Genomic DNA, 17303 nt, shown 5'->3' on the forward strand with positions numbered 1-17303 from the left:
GGCAGGCGGATTCTTAACCACTGCGCCACCAGGGAAGCCCCTTTCTAAATCTTTTAATAAGGCCTCAACCCACCCCACTCTCACCCCGCCACTGAACTAGTCTTCTCAGGACCCTCTGCAACTTTAAGGTTAATTTGAAATTCAATTTAAAGGTAGGCTTTGTCCTAAAACACTGAGTGTGAGGCCACCGAGCATGTGACACGCTGCCTGGACACAGCGTTCCATCGCAGCTCCAGCAGACAGTGGCTGGCCCAGGCCTTGGTCCTCAGCAGGGCTTGGAAGAGTGCAGCAAAGGGCCTGTGCAAATGTAAGGCCTGTTTTTTGTCCCTACAGGAACCAACTCTCTATCTACAAATTCCACGGCCAAGTGCATTTCTTCTACAGCGCACTGAAGCTACTGAATAAGAAAATGTGGTCTCATTTAGTGGAACTACCTGAAATAGTTAATGTTTAACAGCCTATTTAGCAATCACTACTTTATTCAAAGCACAGCTTTGAGGCCCTTTCATGTGAATTTGTTCTATTTTGGCCATTTTCCTGGGCAAAGCTGTAGATCACCACAGTCAATAGAGTACTGCAAGTAAAGCTTTCTTCCCCCAGTTTTAGCTTTGCTTCCTAGAGGTTATTCTAGAATCTAAATGTTGAAAGGAAGAGGAATTCGCAGTTTCATGCAGTCCTTGATGTGACACCAAAAGCATAAACAACTAAAGGAAAACATAGATAAAATGGACTTCATCAAAATAAGAAACTTTTGTGCATCAAAGGACACCATAAAGAAAGTGAAAAGACAATCCAGAGAATGGGAGAAAACATTTGTAAATCATAATTCTTAAAAGGGTCTAGTATCCAGAATATATAAAGAAGTCTTACAACTCAATAATAAAAAGACAATCCAATTACAAAATGAGCAAAGTATGTGAATATTTTAGTTCTCCAAATAAGATATACAAATGACCAATAAGCACATGAAAAGATGCTCATTAGTCATTAGGGAAATGCAAATCAAAATCACAAGGACATGGGGATGTAATGTACAGTATGGTGACTATAGTTAATACTGTATTGCATATTTGAAAGCTGCTAAGAGAGTAGATCGTCAAAGTTCTCATCACAAGAAAAAAAAAATTCGTAACTACGTATCATGACAGATGTTTACTAGACTTATTGTGGTGATTATTTTGCAAGATATACAAATACTGAATCATTATGTTGTACATGTGAAACTAATACAGTGCCATACGTCAATTATATCTAAATTTTTTAAAACCCTATTGAGGGACTTCCCTGGCGGTCCAATGGTTAAGAATCCTCCTTCCAATGCAGGGGACGCGGGTTCGAGCCCTGGTCAGGGACCTAAGATCCCACATCCCCTGTGGCCAAAAAACCAAAACATAAAACAGAAGCAGTATTGTAACAAATTCAATAAAGACTTCAAAAATGGTCCACATCAAAAAAATCTTAAAAAAACAAACAAACCATAAAAACCAAATGAATTATAACAAAAAGTGCCAAGTTGGATCAGATCAGCTTTCCTTTCTCTACAGGTCTGTTCTAATATAAATCAGAACATTCAGTAACCCACACAAAAATTAATTTTTCCTGTTTCAATAAACTTTTTTACCCTGTTTTTTAAAAGAAGCCCACAATGAGATACTATTTTACAACTATTAAGGTGGCTAGAATTTAAAAACTGGGCAAGAGAAATTTTGCAGTGAGGATGTAGAGAAATTGGAATCCTCATACATTGCTGGTAGAATGTAGAAAGGTGCAGCCACTGTGGCAAACAGTGTCTGGCGGTTCCTTAAGAAGTTAAACATACGATCACCATATGACCCCACAATTCCACTTAAAGTTATACACCCAGCAGAATTGAAAACGCATGTCCACATAGTCTTGTACACGAATGTTCACAGCAGCATTATTCATAGTAGCCAAAAAGTAGGAACAACCCAAATGTCAATCAACTGATGAGTGGATAAGCAAAATGTGGTCTATGCATGCAATGGAATATTATTGAGTCATAAAAAGGAATAAAGTACTGACACACGTTACAACACGGATGAACTTTGAAAACATGAAGCCAAGTGAAAGATGGCAGATGAAAAGGCCACATAGTATATGATTCCATTTATATGAAAAAGGAAAATCCAGAATAGGCAAGTGCACAGAAACACAAAGTAGATTAGTGGCTGCCAGGGGCTGAGGAGACAGGGGTTCCGGAAGAAAAGGGAGTGTCTACCAATGGGTAGGGGGCTTCTTTTCGGGGTGGTGAAGAAGTTCTAGAATTGGATAGCAGTGATGGTTGCACAACTTTTCGAATACACTAAAAACCACTGAGTTGTATTGCTGTAAAATGGTGAATTACAACTCTTTAAGAAATAACATAAAGCCGCCCGAGGCTGACAGCGCCATACCACAGGAGCAGGCAACAAGAGGGCGCCTCGTCTGAGGGGGCTTCACATCAGCAATGAAACCAGCTAGAGGTCGGCTTGCCTTCACCCTCGCTGCGCACCAGCAGAGCCCACAGTGCCCGCGACAACGCCTGCCCCCCGTCGCCTGACTGTGGCTGTCAGCGCACCGCCGTGTGCAGACGAATGCGGAGCGGGCGTCTGCACGGCGCTTTCTAACTCACAGACGCGATTCTACTCGCTCTTCGCGGGACCCTGTGAGGAGGAGGATCCACGTGCAGCCAGCCTCCCCGTGGCCATGAGCGCTGACCGATGACCTCAAAGAACTCGGGACCGGACTCCTGCCCAACTGTAGGGTCTCCCAGCACAGGCCCCGTGTCCCGTGGGCAGGACTGGTGGTCCTCATGACCAGCCCTGCACCTTGACCTCAGCTGCCCCATCCCTGAGGGTTCAGATGCCCAAAATGTAGACAGTCATGAACACAGGCATTCACCCAAACACCTGATTTTCTTCTTGTCCCCGCTGAGCACTTTTTGTTCAAGGACTAACCACTCCTGCCACACTGCCACCTCTGCATATGGTAACTTCATTTTTTTCCCCAACAAAGTCACAAAGTGGGGACTAGCAACAGTTAGAGCAAATAACTCTCACTAAATCACAGCCCCCCATTTATAAATTTTAGCAGAAATATATTTAACATAGCAACCAGGCCCATCAGGTATTTAAGGGTAACTAAATAGTACACTAAAATCACACTCCCGCTTCTGATTCGAGTGGTGGAACAGTCAAAAGAAAAGGAAAAACATTTAGGATACATGGTAAACTGAAATATGGCCGGGGTCGGGGGAGGGGATGGGGCGCACGAGGAGAATTTCTTCAACAAACCAGGAAAGGCACTCACAAAATAATAAAATAATAATACATTATCTCTATGACAAGGTTTTAAAATGACTTTTACTTTCTTCTCTATACTTTTGGATATTGTTTGATGTTTTCAAAAATAATGTTCATTCTGTAAAAAGTTAGAAACGAAACACTTTGAGAAAGAAAAAAAAGCAGCATTGGCTCAGATAATTGTTAATCTGTTCAGCCCTAAACTTCACAAATATCAAATTCCGGGTGTGGGATGCCAGTGAATGAGCGTGTGTTGACCTGGGGCACACCTTAGTCCCCAGGCTCCCTGACACGCCCCTCCTCCCCCAGTTGCTGGGAGGCCACCCTAGCAGGCACGGTCCTCTCCCCAACACCAGCACCCGAGCAGCTTACTGACGAGCAAGTTGGTATCAGTTAACTTTTGCTTACCTGGACAGGCGGTTCAATCGTTATCCAGGCTGGAAGCATCAGACTGGGATTCAGAGGCTGGGTACCCACGCGGAAGTAAACTCCACCCCTGGAATCACAGGCCCAGACGTGCTGATTTCCACATGCCAGGCTCATCAGTTTTACAGCTCCTATAGACAAATAGAGAAAAAGTACACACGTTAATTACTCTTGTAAGATGACTCACGTTTCATTTAATCTATGAACTTTGATTTTATACTTCAAAGAAAGAGATGATGCTGCCTTTGCAGGTGAACTCTGTTGCTTGAGAACATTACAGTGCACGGGAGTCACCAACGCCTCTGGCTGCCCCGGCACCTGCCCCGCGCCACAGAGCAGCCCTTGCACACCACGGGCAAAATAATCAAGATGCCATCCGGACAGTGCCCTGAGCCACCAAGCCCGGCAATTAATATCTCAGTATGGGCCCCGTCATTAGCTTCATCAGATATGTGACTATTACCAGCAAATTCTGGATTTGGGGCAAGGGAATTCATCTTTTAGGTAATCTTTTTTTTTTTGGCTGCGTAGGATCTTAGTGGCAACACGCGGTATCTTCATTGTGGTGCGTGGGCTTCTCTCTAGTTGCAGCGTGTGGGTTTTCTCTTTGGCTGTGGCGTGCAGGCTCCAGGGCACGCAGGGTCTCTCGCTGAGGCGCGAGAGATCAATAGTTGTGGCACGCGGGCTTAGTTGCCCCGCGGCATGTGAGATCTTAGTTCCCCAACCAGGGATCAAACCCGTGTCCCCTGCAGTGGCAGGCGGATTCTTTACCCCTGGACCACCTGGGAAGTCCCTCTTTCAGGTAATCTTGATCCTAATTAGAATTAAAATTAACTAAGCCTCCCAGGATCTTCATTTTTCTTTTTACATTTCTCCTTGTTTATTAAACCAATTTTAAGAGGAAAGGAAATGGGAGGAGTTTTCAAAGAGAAACTTGATTAGTAGTTTATCTGGCAGAAAGAGCAACAGCCCATAGTTACTGACCTGCGCGACAGTGATGCACGGCTCTTGCCGCCCCAGCTCATGTGTGGGGCCGTCAGGACGCAGACCCCGGAAAAGAACGTGGAGAAGCCGGGAGGCAAAGGGCAGGCCGCGGCTTGAACCCAGGCCTGCCTGACCCTCCCCGCCAGCCACCTCTGACCTCCAGGGCCCCACATCCCGTGAACACACAGATCTTACACGGTCAGTTCCCTCGCTTTTGACAGATGAACATGCCTGGGCAACCCATGGCTTATCAAGTTATGGAATGTTTTCATTGCCCCAGAAAGTTCCCTCAAGCCCCTTCCTCAAGAAAGTTCTGCCCCTCTGCCCCAAGGCAGCCACTCTTCTGACTTCTATCGCCATGTATCTGTTCAGTCTGGTCTAGATGACTGTAGAAACAGAATCACAGGTATGCACTCCCTGGGCCTGGCTTCTTTCACTCAGCGTGATGTTCTGTTCATGACATTCATCCAGTCACTCCTTTTTACTGCTGAGTATGAGTCCACTGCATGTAAACGCCACAGTTACTGGTGTATCCTGCTGATGGGCATTTGGGCCATTTCCACTTTTTGCTATTAGGAGTAAAGCCACTATCATCATTCCTGCAGAAGACTTTTTTTTGTGAACATGTGTTGTTTTTCTTGAATAACACCTAAGAGTGGAGCTCTGGGCTATAGGCAGATATCTGTTTAACGTGGAAAGAGACCACCAGCCTTCCCATTTTACACGCCCACCAGCGGTGTGTGCTGGTGGCTCACACCCTCACGAGCATCCACTTCTGGCACCTCTGTCAGCCATTCTAGCAGGTGTAAAGTGGCATCATGGTTTTATTTGCATTTCCCTGGTAACTAGTGATGCTGAGAATCTTTTAATGTGCTTATGGGGGGCATCTGTATACCTTCTTTTGTGAAGCATCTGTCAAGTCTTTTGCCTGTTTTTTCAAGGTGAACGGTTTGTCTTCTGATGACTAAGTTAGAGGATGACTCATTTTGACTGTAAAGCAGGGGAAAAAGGCGGTGCGGCTACATTCACTGGCAGTGCTGCTCTTGGCCACCTCACACAGTTGTCACCGGTATCAGATGACAGCCCATGTGTCTACACCAAAACGTACAGGCGCGGATCCTGCTATGGGGAAATCTCGTCACATGTGTTTAGCTTAAAAGTATCAACCCACTACTACTGGAAAAATTCTTAGTATCCCTTTGTACATTTCCTGAAGATGATGATTTCTCTTATACTGAAATTAGCTGTATTTTTAAAATTTTTTATAGAATGTCTTACCGGGGAGTTAAAATAGACATCCTAGAGCTCTAACATTACCCATGAAAAGATTTGTAGCGATCCAAATAAAGGACTTTCAGCAGTAAATTCCAGAAACGGCTGAGAAACAAATTCTAATTTTAAAATGCTAATTAAAAATAATGTTATGTTGGAGTCGTCAACCTGCCCTAACAGGAACTACAGGTGGTAGCTGCTCACGTGAAGAGAGTTACATGGTGACAAAAACACACTGGGTCAGCATCTCAGAATTAGCAGCGAATAACACCACCACCAGTGAAACACGGAGTTCATATTACAAGGCAAGCGTTCTTTTAAAACAAACATAAAAGGTTGCTAGAATATACACTTCAGTGTATAAATCATCTTATTCTGAATTGAAGAGACAGGTCAAAGAAGAAAACGTTTAATCGAGGGCTTTTCCGTAGTCTCCTACTTCACAGAGGGTCTCCCAGGCTGCCTGGGTGCAGGTGTATGAGGTCAGGGCAGGTGGCAGAGAACACTGGCCCCCCCAGCACCCCCTGGCTCGTCAGTGTCCCTTGGAGTTAAGCGGGGCCCTATCACTGGTTCTGGACGATGGGCTGTGGGCAGAAGGGATCTGTCACTTCTGAACTGAACCATAAAAGAGCTGGCAAGAGGGCCTTGCCTTTCGGCTGTCTCCTGCCACAGTGACCAGAGGGGCAGAGCCACAGAGCACCGCAGGGGGTCAGTAAGCCACTACCTGGGAACCACTACCACAACCATCGAAAGACTGACAGGTCGAGAGTCAACTTCGCGGGAGCAGAAAGCAACCTTCACTGTGTTACATGGCTGGTATTTGGGACTCGTTACTGTAACAGTATTAGTCTGACTAACACAGACATACTGCGATTTTCCTGTCTTCCCCCTATTTTGTTCTTCCCTCCCATTAAAAAGAAAAGTTTTAATTACTTTATTCAACAGATGAGACATTTTCCCTTTAGGATTACTTTTTAAACATATATTTTAGACAAAAAGTGGCATTTATTTGGTGTTTTACTATTTATAAGACACTTCTCTGCATAAATTACTATATAAGCCTATTTGTTATCTAAAGGCACGAACCGACACTGAGCATTTCTTCATTAAATGCTGTGACCGGATGTATTCAATTACAAATTGCATTAGTTTGCTAAACATTCCAATGCCTGACATATGCATATTTATGCGTACTGGGAAATCAAACGTTATGAGCATATTAAGTATCTGCTAAATGACACAAATTTTCTTCCAAAAACTGGGATGGTCATAAATCATAAAATTCCATATTCAGTCTCTATAACTGGGTTCAGTAGCTAGACATTTAATTGAAGAATTCTCTTAATCTAAGAAATGGAAATCAAAACTACAATGAGATACCACCTCCCACCAGTCAGAATGGCCATGATTTTTAAAAATCTACAAAAAAACCCCACAAATAACAAATACTGGAAAGGATGTAGAGAAAAGGGAACCCTCCTACACTGCCGGTGGGAATGTAAGTTGGTGCAGCCACTATGGAGAACAGTATGGAGGTTCCTCAGAAAACTAAAAATAGAGCTCATATGATCCAGCAATCCCACTTCTGGGCATATATCTGGACAAAATTATAATTCAAAAAGACACATGCACCTCTATGTTCACAGCAGCACTATTCACAATAGCCAAGACATGGAAACAACCTAAACGTCCATCGACAGATGAATGGATAAAGAAGACGTGGTACATGTATATAATGGAACACTACCCAGCCATAAAAAGACAAAATAATGCCATCTGCAGCAACATGGATGCAACTAGAGATGATCATACTAAGTGAAGTTAGAAAGAGAAAGACAAATACCATATGATATCACTTATACGTGGAATCTAAAATATGACACAAATGAACCTATCTATGAAATAGAAACAGAATCACGGACGTAGAGAACAGATGGATGGAGTGGGAGGTTGGGCTAGCAGATGTAAACTATTATATATAGACTGGATGGACAACAAGGTCCTACTGGATAGCACAGAGAACTATATTCAATATCCTGTGATAAACCGTAATGGAAAAGAATATTTAAAAGAAGAACGTAGGGCTTCCCTGGTGGTGCAGTGCTTAAGAATCCACCTGCCAATGCAGGGGACACAGGTTCGAGCCCCGTGTCCATCATCAAAAAGACAACAAGGGACTTCCCTGGTGGTCCAGTGGCTAAGACTCCGAGCTCCCAATGCTGGGGGCCCAGGTTCGATCCTGGTCAGGGAACTAGATCCCACAAGCATTGCACCAACTAAAGATCCTGCATGCCACAACGAAGGTCCCACACGTGGCAACAAAGATCCTGCATGCTGCAACTAAAACCTGGTGCAGCCAAAAAAAAAAAAGATTTAAAAAGACAACAAATAACAAGTGTTGACAAGAATGTGGAGGAAAGGGAACCCTGCTGGTAGGAATGTAAACTGGTACAGCCACTACGGAAAACATTATGGAGGTTCCTCAAAAAATTAAAAATAGGACTATCATCTGATCCAGCAATTCCACTCTTGGGTATTCATCTGAAAAAAACGAAAACACTAATTTGGAAAGATACATGCCCCCCAGCATGCTGTTCACTGCAGCATTATTTACAACAGGCAAGGTATGCAAGAAACACAAGTGTCCATCAACAAATGAATGGATAAAGAAGATGTGGGGTGTATGTGTGTGTGTGTGTACACACACACACAATGGAATATTACTCAGCCTTAAAAAAGAATGAAATCCTGCCATCTGCAACAATGTGGATTGATCTGAAGAGTGTTACACCTAGTGAAATGTCAGACAGAGAAAGACAAATACTGTATGTTTCACTTATATGTGGAATCTAAAAAACCAAAATAAATGAACAAATACAACAAAACAGAAATAGACTCACAGATTCAGAAAACAAACTAGTGGTTACCAGAGGGGAGTAGGAAGGGGGGGAGGGGCAAAACAGATGAAGGGGATTAAGGGATACAAACTACCATTTAAAAAGCAAATAAGGACTTCCCTGGTGGCGCAGTGGTTAAGAACCCACCTGCCAATGCAGGGGCCATGGATTCGAGCCCCAGTCCAGGAAGATCCCACATGCTGCGGAGCAACTAAGCCTGTGTGCCACAACTACTGAGCCTGTGCTCTAGAGCTCGCAAGCCACAACTACTGAGCCCGTGTGCCACAACTACTGAAGCCCACACGCCACAACTACTGAAGCCTGCGCGCCTAGAGCTCATGCTTCGCAACAAGAGAAGCCACCGCAATGAGAAGCCCACACACCGCAATGAAGAGTAGCCCCTGCTCGTCGCAACTAGAGAGAGCCCGCGCACAGCAACGAAGACCCAACGCAGCCAAAAATGAATAAATAGATTTATAAAATTTTTTTTTAATTTAAATAAAATAAAATAAAAAGCAAATTAATTACAAAGATGTAACATACAGCACAGGGAATATAAACAATAATAATAACTTTGTATGGTGTGTAATCTATAAAAATATCAAATCACTATATTGTACACCTGAAGCTAATATAATATTGTATGTCAACTATACTTCCAAAAAAAAAAAGTGCATCTGGGAAAGAGAAGTTTGCTACTGCACAGAACCCTCACATGTAGAACCACAGTCTTGAAAAGGCTGTGCTTCCTTTCACTGCTGTGAGCACCACCATGGCCAACTTTTAAAAGAACAATGCAGCACCCCAGGTAACCCCAGGCAAGTAAGCAAGGCAGCATTAACGTTACCTGCGTTACTACACTCTGTTCACTACTCCCCAGTGAGTGCTGCCAGATGACAGCCTGCCATGGACACTGGCAGGGAGCACACACCTGAACTCAAAATCTGCATCCCCTAATATAAATAATACTTTTTTAAGAAACCTTGATTCACCGGTTTGTCCCACAGGCTACACAGACCATCCCTGGAAAGAGCCAAACAACAGAGTAGCTGGTGGCCCTGACCTGCCTTCCGCCGCCCCCCCACCCTGGCACGTGGAAGGCCAGCACCCCTCCTGCTGTTCCCTGCACGCCTCCCCGGCCTACCAACTCTGGACTTGCTTCGTTCTCCCAGGACGTTCAGAATATCGTAAAAGAAGTCTTTATCCATCCTCTCAGCAACGGCCAGTAACCCGGATAAACAAAATCCAGAGCTCAGGGCAGGAAAAAGACTAAGCGAGGCAGAGCTTCCTGGACTCGGCCCCCGTCATGCACGGCGCCAGACCCGAGCGAGCACCACCCCTCCCCCAGCAGCTTGAGGAGCTGGGCAGCTTTCAGGCCGTCACACCTGCCTGAGACAGGTTCCGTTTGCACATGATGCTTACTTGCATCACCTCTCTGGGGCGGGGATTGCCGTTACCATCAGAAAGGTGAGGACTGATGTTTCAAGGTAACCTGGCTAGCACTGCTCCCGCTGCCGCCCTGCCTCTGCCGGGAGCCCCAGTGAGGTGGTGAGGGCCCAACCACCTCACCTGCGGTCTGTGTGAGCCACTCCAGGCCTGGCTGGACTGCGGACGATTCTGCAGGCAAGAGGCAGGGCAGCTCTGTGAAAGCCTGCCGTTCTCGGCTCCTGCAGCCCTGCCCCCAGCACGCAGGGGAAGCCAAAGCACAACCTGGACTCAGGGTGGCCCTGCCTGGCCCCTCCCACTCTGAAAGGGAGACTCAATCCCACCGAAGCCCAGTCACTCCCCTTGAAAGAACGGCCACCGACCCCAGGGAAACCCAGCCAGCCGCCTCAGAGGCCTGTAACACTCTGGCTAGCGCACCAGCGCGCCAGGACTGGACTGGACGGAAGGGAGGCGTGAGCTGTGCGCCGGAGCCCGGAGGCCAAGCCGTGCTCGAGGCCGTTCTCTCGGCACGTGCTGCAGCACAGAGGCCTCCTCTGGGCGGTGGTACCGGGCAGAGCTCTGCTTCTGCCCCAGAGGGGGCAAGGGCAGGGCCCCCAGCGCTCCCAGGATCCTGTAGCAAGGAGGACACCAACCTCGCCCTGGCCTTTTTACCTCCAGAAACTCCCAAACTGCTCTGCTTGGGGGCCAAAGGAGGATGGCTCAGGCCCACAGGATCTCTGAACCAAGGAAAGGCTCCCCGGGGCAGGCGGGAAGACGGCCCCGCACTGGCAGGCAGAGCCATGGCCAGCTGCAGCCTCTCTGGTCCATCACCGTTGACGATGGCGGCTGGCAGGCACTCTCAGAAGCTGGACTGTGACCGGCCTTGGGGCTGGGATTAGGTTCAAAACACGGTGCGAGTGAGGCCAAAAGCATGATCAAAATGACCCTGGAAAATTCCTAGCTTTGGAACAAAGCTTACTTCTTTAGTGGAGAACCAACCTGCTTCTTTAGCTAAGCTGGGTTGTATTTGGGGGCCTTGTGGGACAAAAGAATGACGATACCTCTGCACGTCATGGGATGGTGAGAGGCCGTCAGCTGGAGACGCAGCCGGGGGCTGCCAGGGCGGGAGGTGGACAAGGCGTCCTCCCTTCCCTTCTGCCTTCTTTGTCCTTTTTTTTCCAAACGAGTACATGTGGTTGAATTCTCAAATGTTAACTGCTTGTAAAATTCAATTCTACCACCTAACAAACAAAACACTGGTTATCAGTTCACCAGAACGGGAAACTGCTGGGCATGGAAGTATTCCTAAGGCTCGCATGGACTCCGGAGCTGCCTGGCGCAGCCTGAACCTTCTGACAGCCACACCTGCCCATCTGCCCAGAGGATAACCTAAGGGCGTGGGCTCATTCCATCATCGTATTCCTTGGAACAGGAATGAATTATTTATAAATGGCCTCATGCTGCTTGGCTGCCCTGCAGCCCTGTAGGGGAGACTCAGGGAAGGGCGGCAGCGGGAGGCGGCACACACCCCTCCAGCAGAGGGAGAACTGGGCCCTCTCCAGGCTGCGGGCCGCGGACCCTGCGTCGGAAAGGGCACAAAGCAACTGCCACATTCAGACAGACCAGCAGAGGCAGCTGCATCCACAGCATCATCTCGAGCGTGTCTTACAGCAGCCTTCTCTGAGTTCACGCTCCTCCTGGGTTCCGAAAACCCTGTGACGTGTAAAGCGTGGGAAGAAAAGCTCCTCACAGGATTCTGAAGAGGCCCATTACCCTGCAAGAGCGGCTAGTCGACCTCCTGAAATCCAGCAACCGACCAAGCAGCCTACAAGAATTCACGAGGGTTGGACACAGGGCCCCGGGAAGCAGGTGAGACACCCCTCCTGATGAGGCCGGAAGGCAGGGCCCGGCGGCGGGGGTGGGCATACCTAGCTGCGAGAGGTCCAGCCTCGTCCAGTGCATGCCCGTGGGGCAGCTCGCAGACAGCGTCCGGATGAACACCTGGCCGAGGCTGTCCAGGGCCCACAGGGCGTCTTGGCAGGCGGCGTAGGCCCTCATCTCGGCGTCGGGGGGCAGCTGCACGGTGGACGGGCGTGACTGGGCGTGCTGGGCGCTGACGCGGCACAGGTCCTTGCTGCTCTGGCAGAGCCACAGGGAGCTTCCTGCGGAGAGGGCATGGCGTCACCGGCGAGCCTCTCGGGGCAGCCTTTGCCTTCAGAGGCTGGCTGCCCAGCTCCCACCCTCACTCCCCACCTCGGGGAAGGAGCAGCCAGGACTCAGGGGGACACACCGGGACCAGCCAGTTCGTAGGAAACAAGTCCGACACATTTAAAGAAATGAAAGGAAGCTGGGCTAACGAGACCTTAGGAGGCCCACAACGTTGCCTCAGAGGCCCGGACCTTGGACGTTGTATAATGGACTGGGAAGCGTTCAACTTGGTGTGTTAACTAGTGTCCTAGAGGGAGCAAGGTCAGCAATGCCTCAGAAGGACAGCACCGAGGACCCTCCCCTGTCCTGGGGGCAGGATGAGGGGAGGTCTGGCGGGGTGGAGGCTGCTGGAAAAGGCCCAGAAAGCTGGAAAGCCTTTTCCTCCCATCCTCACCTCAAAATTGCATGCTTTCATTCTCTCCCCCGTTTTTAGAGTCCTTCAGGTTTAATTCACTTTAAAATGCAAACCACACTTGGGGAAATTAAAACCTCAGTCAGAATATATTATCTAAAGTATATCGAAAACTTGGGACCAGTTATGGTCTGGAATTCAAAATTACCCTGGACCTTGAAAACATACGGTAATGGGTATGCCATACGTTTACGAAACAGCCTGGGAGCCAGGCAATACCCGCCCCCCACCTGCCCCCGCAAGAAGTGCAGCAACGTTCCTGCAACAAAACACGTCACAGTCGCAGTCAGCAGGACAGATGGAGGCAATAAGGAGCCTCCCATCAGCTCAGGTCAGGTTTTGCTGCCGAATGATTTGTGCCAAGCTTGGGAAAGAACCTATGGTTTGCAGAGCTTACTTATTGCACAACTGCGGTCAGAACGATCTGGGGAGGAAGCATTGTATTGTACTGACCAAGTTCTGCACATCCTAGTGGGACTACGAGCTCGAACTCACCAACTGCAGAGACCCCCGACATCTTCTCATCTGACTCTCAGCGTGATCCTGGGAGGCGGCTTCGGCCTCCGCTGGGGCCGCCTGACTGCCCCAGCTCTCATCTCCTGGGGTAGCTGCACTGCCTCTCCTGGCTCCAAACCCCGAGCTGTGGTCAGGGCTTTGGGAGGTCTGCCCTACCAGGGGCATGACAGTGGGACTTAGGCCAGCCAGAGGCTGTAAACCAGCCTGTGAGGAGGTGACAGAATTCACAGGGGAAATGGCCAGGCACCCAGAGAAGCCTGGTGCCTACTGGCCCTGTGCTATGGCCCTGAGACATGTCACTGAAGTCAGCAGCTGCTGGCCTCAGAGGTCACACTGTACACTCCCCTCCTTCGGAAGGACAGCTCGCCTCCAGACCCACTCAGATCACCACACCAGACCCTTCTCTCCTGGGCAGGCCTATCCAGCTTCGGGGGCCCTCAGCTCAGCCAACGAGGGCTGCTGGCCTGTGACACCACCGCATCCAGTCCCTGAGGGCCCCACGGCCATGCTCCCGCCCCAACTAGGCCACGGCAGACCACAGTTTTAACTGTTCAGCTGCCAACCTGTGCACTGCACTCCCCAACCAACCTTCCTTTGTGGGAGCAGTGGAAGCCAACACAAAGGCCCACTTTGTGGCAGAAGCTGTCCCCCGGGGAACAACATTATTCCAGTAAGTGCCTAGAAAGAATAATGGGAAGAGTACGTTAAAGAAAGAAGAAAGAAAAACCATACATGCTTCAGAACTTTAGTTCTAGACCAACTGGTCTTCAAAACCCCTTACAGTTGGTTCTAGACTGTCCTCAAAGTAGGAGACCCAAGCCAGCACTGCAAGAGCCAGCCCGACAAGCAGAGCACCATCTAGCCCAGGGTCGGGGGAGGCCACGCAGGGGGAGAAGAGCTGGAGAAAACTCACAAAGCAGGGCTCACTCACAGAGATGAAGCCCCAGTGGGTAAATGTGGATTTACACCTACGTTTACAGATCTGGCCAGAGCCTTGCATTTTCAACAGTGTGGTCATTTTTTCTACTAGGCTCTTTAGGAATGGGAGGATTTTTTCATTTAGCTGGAAATTATTAACATAAAAATGAGCTCCATGTGCTCTTCTTGTAGCCTAATCGGTTCCTAATGGAAACTGATCGCACACCATCCAGACACTGGTATCCAAGTCGTAGGAATGACAGACTAAAAGGAGGGAACTGATAGAAAGCAGAGGGAATGCCTCCATTCCAGACACTTCATACCACTGGCACTAAATTATCTTTTCCACTTGAGCTCATAAGGCTTTTCCTTAAATGCTGCCTCTAAGAGGAGCTGCCTATCAAGCCGGCGTGGAAATGAAGTGATTCACCCACCGATGAGGCTTCCTCTAGAGACGTGGATTTCATTCTTGCCCGAGGAGATCCAGACGCCGCTGCTGTTGACCCCTAGGAGGCTCGGCTGGCACTGGAGCTGCTGAGACCACAACGCCATGCGCAGTTTATCCGCCACCTTCTCCACAGGCACCTGGGCTGCTGTGGCCACCGAGTGTGTGGCGTGGATTATGGTCTGGAACAAGCTGCACTGGTCAAACACCACATAGTCTGTGATGCTCGCCTGCAGGGGAGACGGGCAGACACCCTGTCTCAGCGCAGCTACAAGCGCCTTCTGTATGCTCCCTGCCTGAGAGGTAAGGGCCCGACCCCACCCGTCAAACACCCAGATACCCACGTGCACATTTGTGTGAGGACTGGAGAGGAGTGTGGCAGGGCACCCCCCACTGCTGACTGTGATTACTTCCGAGGGGTGGACTCAGAGGGATGTAAGAAAATGTTCACCTTTTATTTTATACACTTTTCTATCACATGGACCTGTTACAAAGAGCATGTATTATTTTTATGATTATCACCCCCTCGCACCCTATAAGTCTTTTATTCTAATCAGTGAGAAACGATTATTTTGTTTTTAAAATTTAGGAATTTCTAATGGACAAGTGTACAATACTTAGGATCATAATACGGGTTTAAAAAGAAGCAATTCATGCCCTAACTGGGCCTGTTACTAATCAGGCCAGAAGGACAGCACAGACAGGAGCTGTCCTGGACGTGCAGAGTGCACCTGGGCTCAGACTCGAGACACGCTTCTCTCACGTTCCCGCAAGAGGTCTTTCTCCAGGGTGCCGCCCTCTGAGGAAGCCTCTCCCTTGCCGCCAGCTCCGGCTGTTAGAAAGCTCTGACTCTGCGGGACTCTCCACGCACTTCTGCCCTGCCGGTTGGGTTACAGAGAACGTCACCGCCCTCCGCCTAGGACAGCCCGTGCAGGCCACACTCCCAGGTCACGCACAGCGAAGTGCTGAGTGAAAGTGACACCACCTAGGATAGGGAACTTAACATATAATAAACAAAACACACAGAAAGGAAACTATCATAAAACCCAGCACTGTAGTGCATGTGCGATGCGGCCCTTCTTTTCTGTGAAAGGGCTCGCACTGACTGTGAGCTTCTGCCTGCACTGAGGCTTAAGCAAACGGTGTCAGCACGTCAACCCCGCGGCCCTGCTGCGGAGCCCGCGGCCCCGCTTCTCTTGAAGAGCAGAGCACGTGCCAGCCTGGCTAGGTGGACTCCATCAGAGCCCACAGGACGCTGGGCAGGTACCTGGGGACCAGTGCCACGCTGCCGTGTGATGGTCCAGGAGCTCTGCCCTTCCTCGGGGTGTATGATGCCAGGCCACACAGAAAGTCTGTGACAGGCTCAGTCCCAGCACCCAGCATTGGCAGATAAGCAGGATGCAAATTAACAGAAAGAAAAGGAAGGTTTAACAGCCAAACATAATGCTGGCTCTAGCACTACAGAGAAATCAATCTTACAGTAAATAAAATAACTCTGTTTCCAAACACCTCAGAGATGATTCTGTCAAATTTCTCTGAAGACAATGTTCTAAATATTATGATAAAATGATAACTAGTTTTCTTTAGGTTACTTAAAGACAGAATTTAGTACATACGCTACACTTGAGTGTGTGTGTGTGTGTGTGTGTGTGTGTATAAAACCATATAATACGGTTACAAATAGAGGGAGGATACTTTTGAATCAATTGTATAACTTTTCAAATAGTACCTGGCATATTAAATTAGAGACTGTGTATATACACACATACTCATCAAAGAGCAAACACAACTTACTTTTCCACATCCTCATGTGAAAGACCTGAGAGCGGCCACTGGAAGACCTGCCCTCGATGAGGCAAGTCTAAGGCGACAATAACACCTGAACCAATCAATGGAGACAGAACACTCGAGAGCTGCTGTGTACCCCACAGCCGCCGATGCCAGCACAGCCTTACCTGCCACGCTGGGGAACCACGGGCGCTACGTTTACACTGAATGGTACCAAAAGGGCAAAAGTTAGCTTGATTATACCTTACTACTTCTTTCTTTTAATTTCTTTTTGTTTATTTTATTTATTTATTTTCGGCTGCACTGGGTCTTCGTTGCTGCGCGCGGGCTTTCTCTAGTTGCGGCGAGCAGGGCTATTCTTTTTTTTTTGACAAAGAAAGTAGGGTTTATTGGTGGGCATGGGTAGGGAGGGGGCAGCGCCAAGCCTCTCACGAGTGCAGGGCCCGCCATTTGTCCAGGGGGCCACGATTAGGGATGTACTTGACCCCACAGCCATATGGGATGAGCCACTTTTCTGCCACCATGTTTTCAAATTAATCTGCATTAAACTTAGTAAATCCCCACTTCTTGGAGATGTGGATCTTCTGGCGGCCAGGGAACTTGAACTTGGCCCTGTGGAGGGCCTCAATCACATGCTCCTTGTTCTGCAGCTTGGTGCGGATGGACATTATGACCTGGCCAATGTGGACCCTGGCCACTGTGACCTGGGG

General features: G+C 48.4%; 1 protein-coding gene across 4 annotated transcripts in view; it reads right to left on the reverse strand.

Annotated features, from left to right (window-relative positions):
• The window catches only part of TECPR2 (tectonin beta-propeller repeat containing 2), a 95257-nt gene that overhangs the window by 24985 nt on the left and 52969 nt on the right, over nucleotides 1-17303 (reverse strand). For 2 of the 4 annotated variants that reach the window (XR_011246353.1, XM_060003891.1), the window contains exons 14-17: nucleotides 14795-15035; nucleotides 14031-14120; nucleotides 12235-12468; nucleotides 3711-3859 (exon numbers count right to left, since the gene is read on the reverse strand). Coding sequence is in view for 3 of the 4 variants with exons in the window: in XM_060003891.1 (XP_059859874.1) it covers nucleotides 3711-3859; nucleotides 12235-12468; nucleotides 14031-14120; nucleotides 14795-15035 (714 nt within the window). In the remaining variant the exon portion in view is untranslated. Of the gene's footprint in view, nucleotides 1-79; nucleotides 3421-3710; nucleotides 3860-12234; nucleotides 12469-14030; nucleotides 14121-14794; nucleotides 15036-17303 lie in introns of those variants that run through there. The other 2 variants (XM_069540407.1, XM_069540406.1) reach the window with 2 other exon arrangements.

This window comes from Delphinus delphis, chromosome 2 (assembly GCF_949987515.2).
Source record: "Delphinus delphis chromosome 2, mDelDel1.2, whole genome shotgun sequence".
NCBI classification, from domain to species: Eukaryota; Metazoa; Chordata; class Mammalia; order Artiodactyla; family Delphinidae; genus Delphinus; species Delphinus delphis.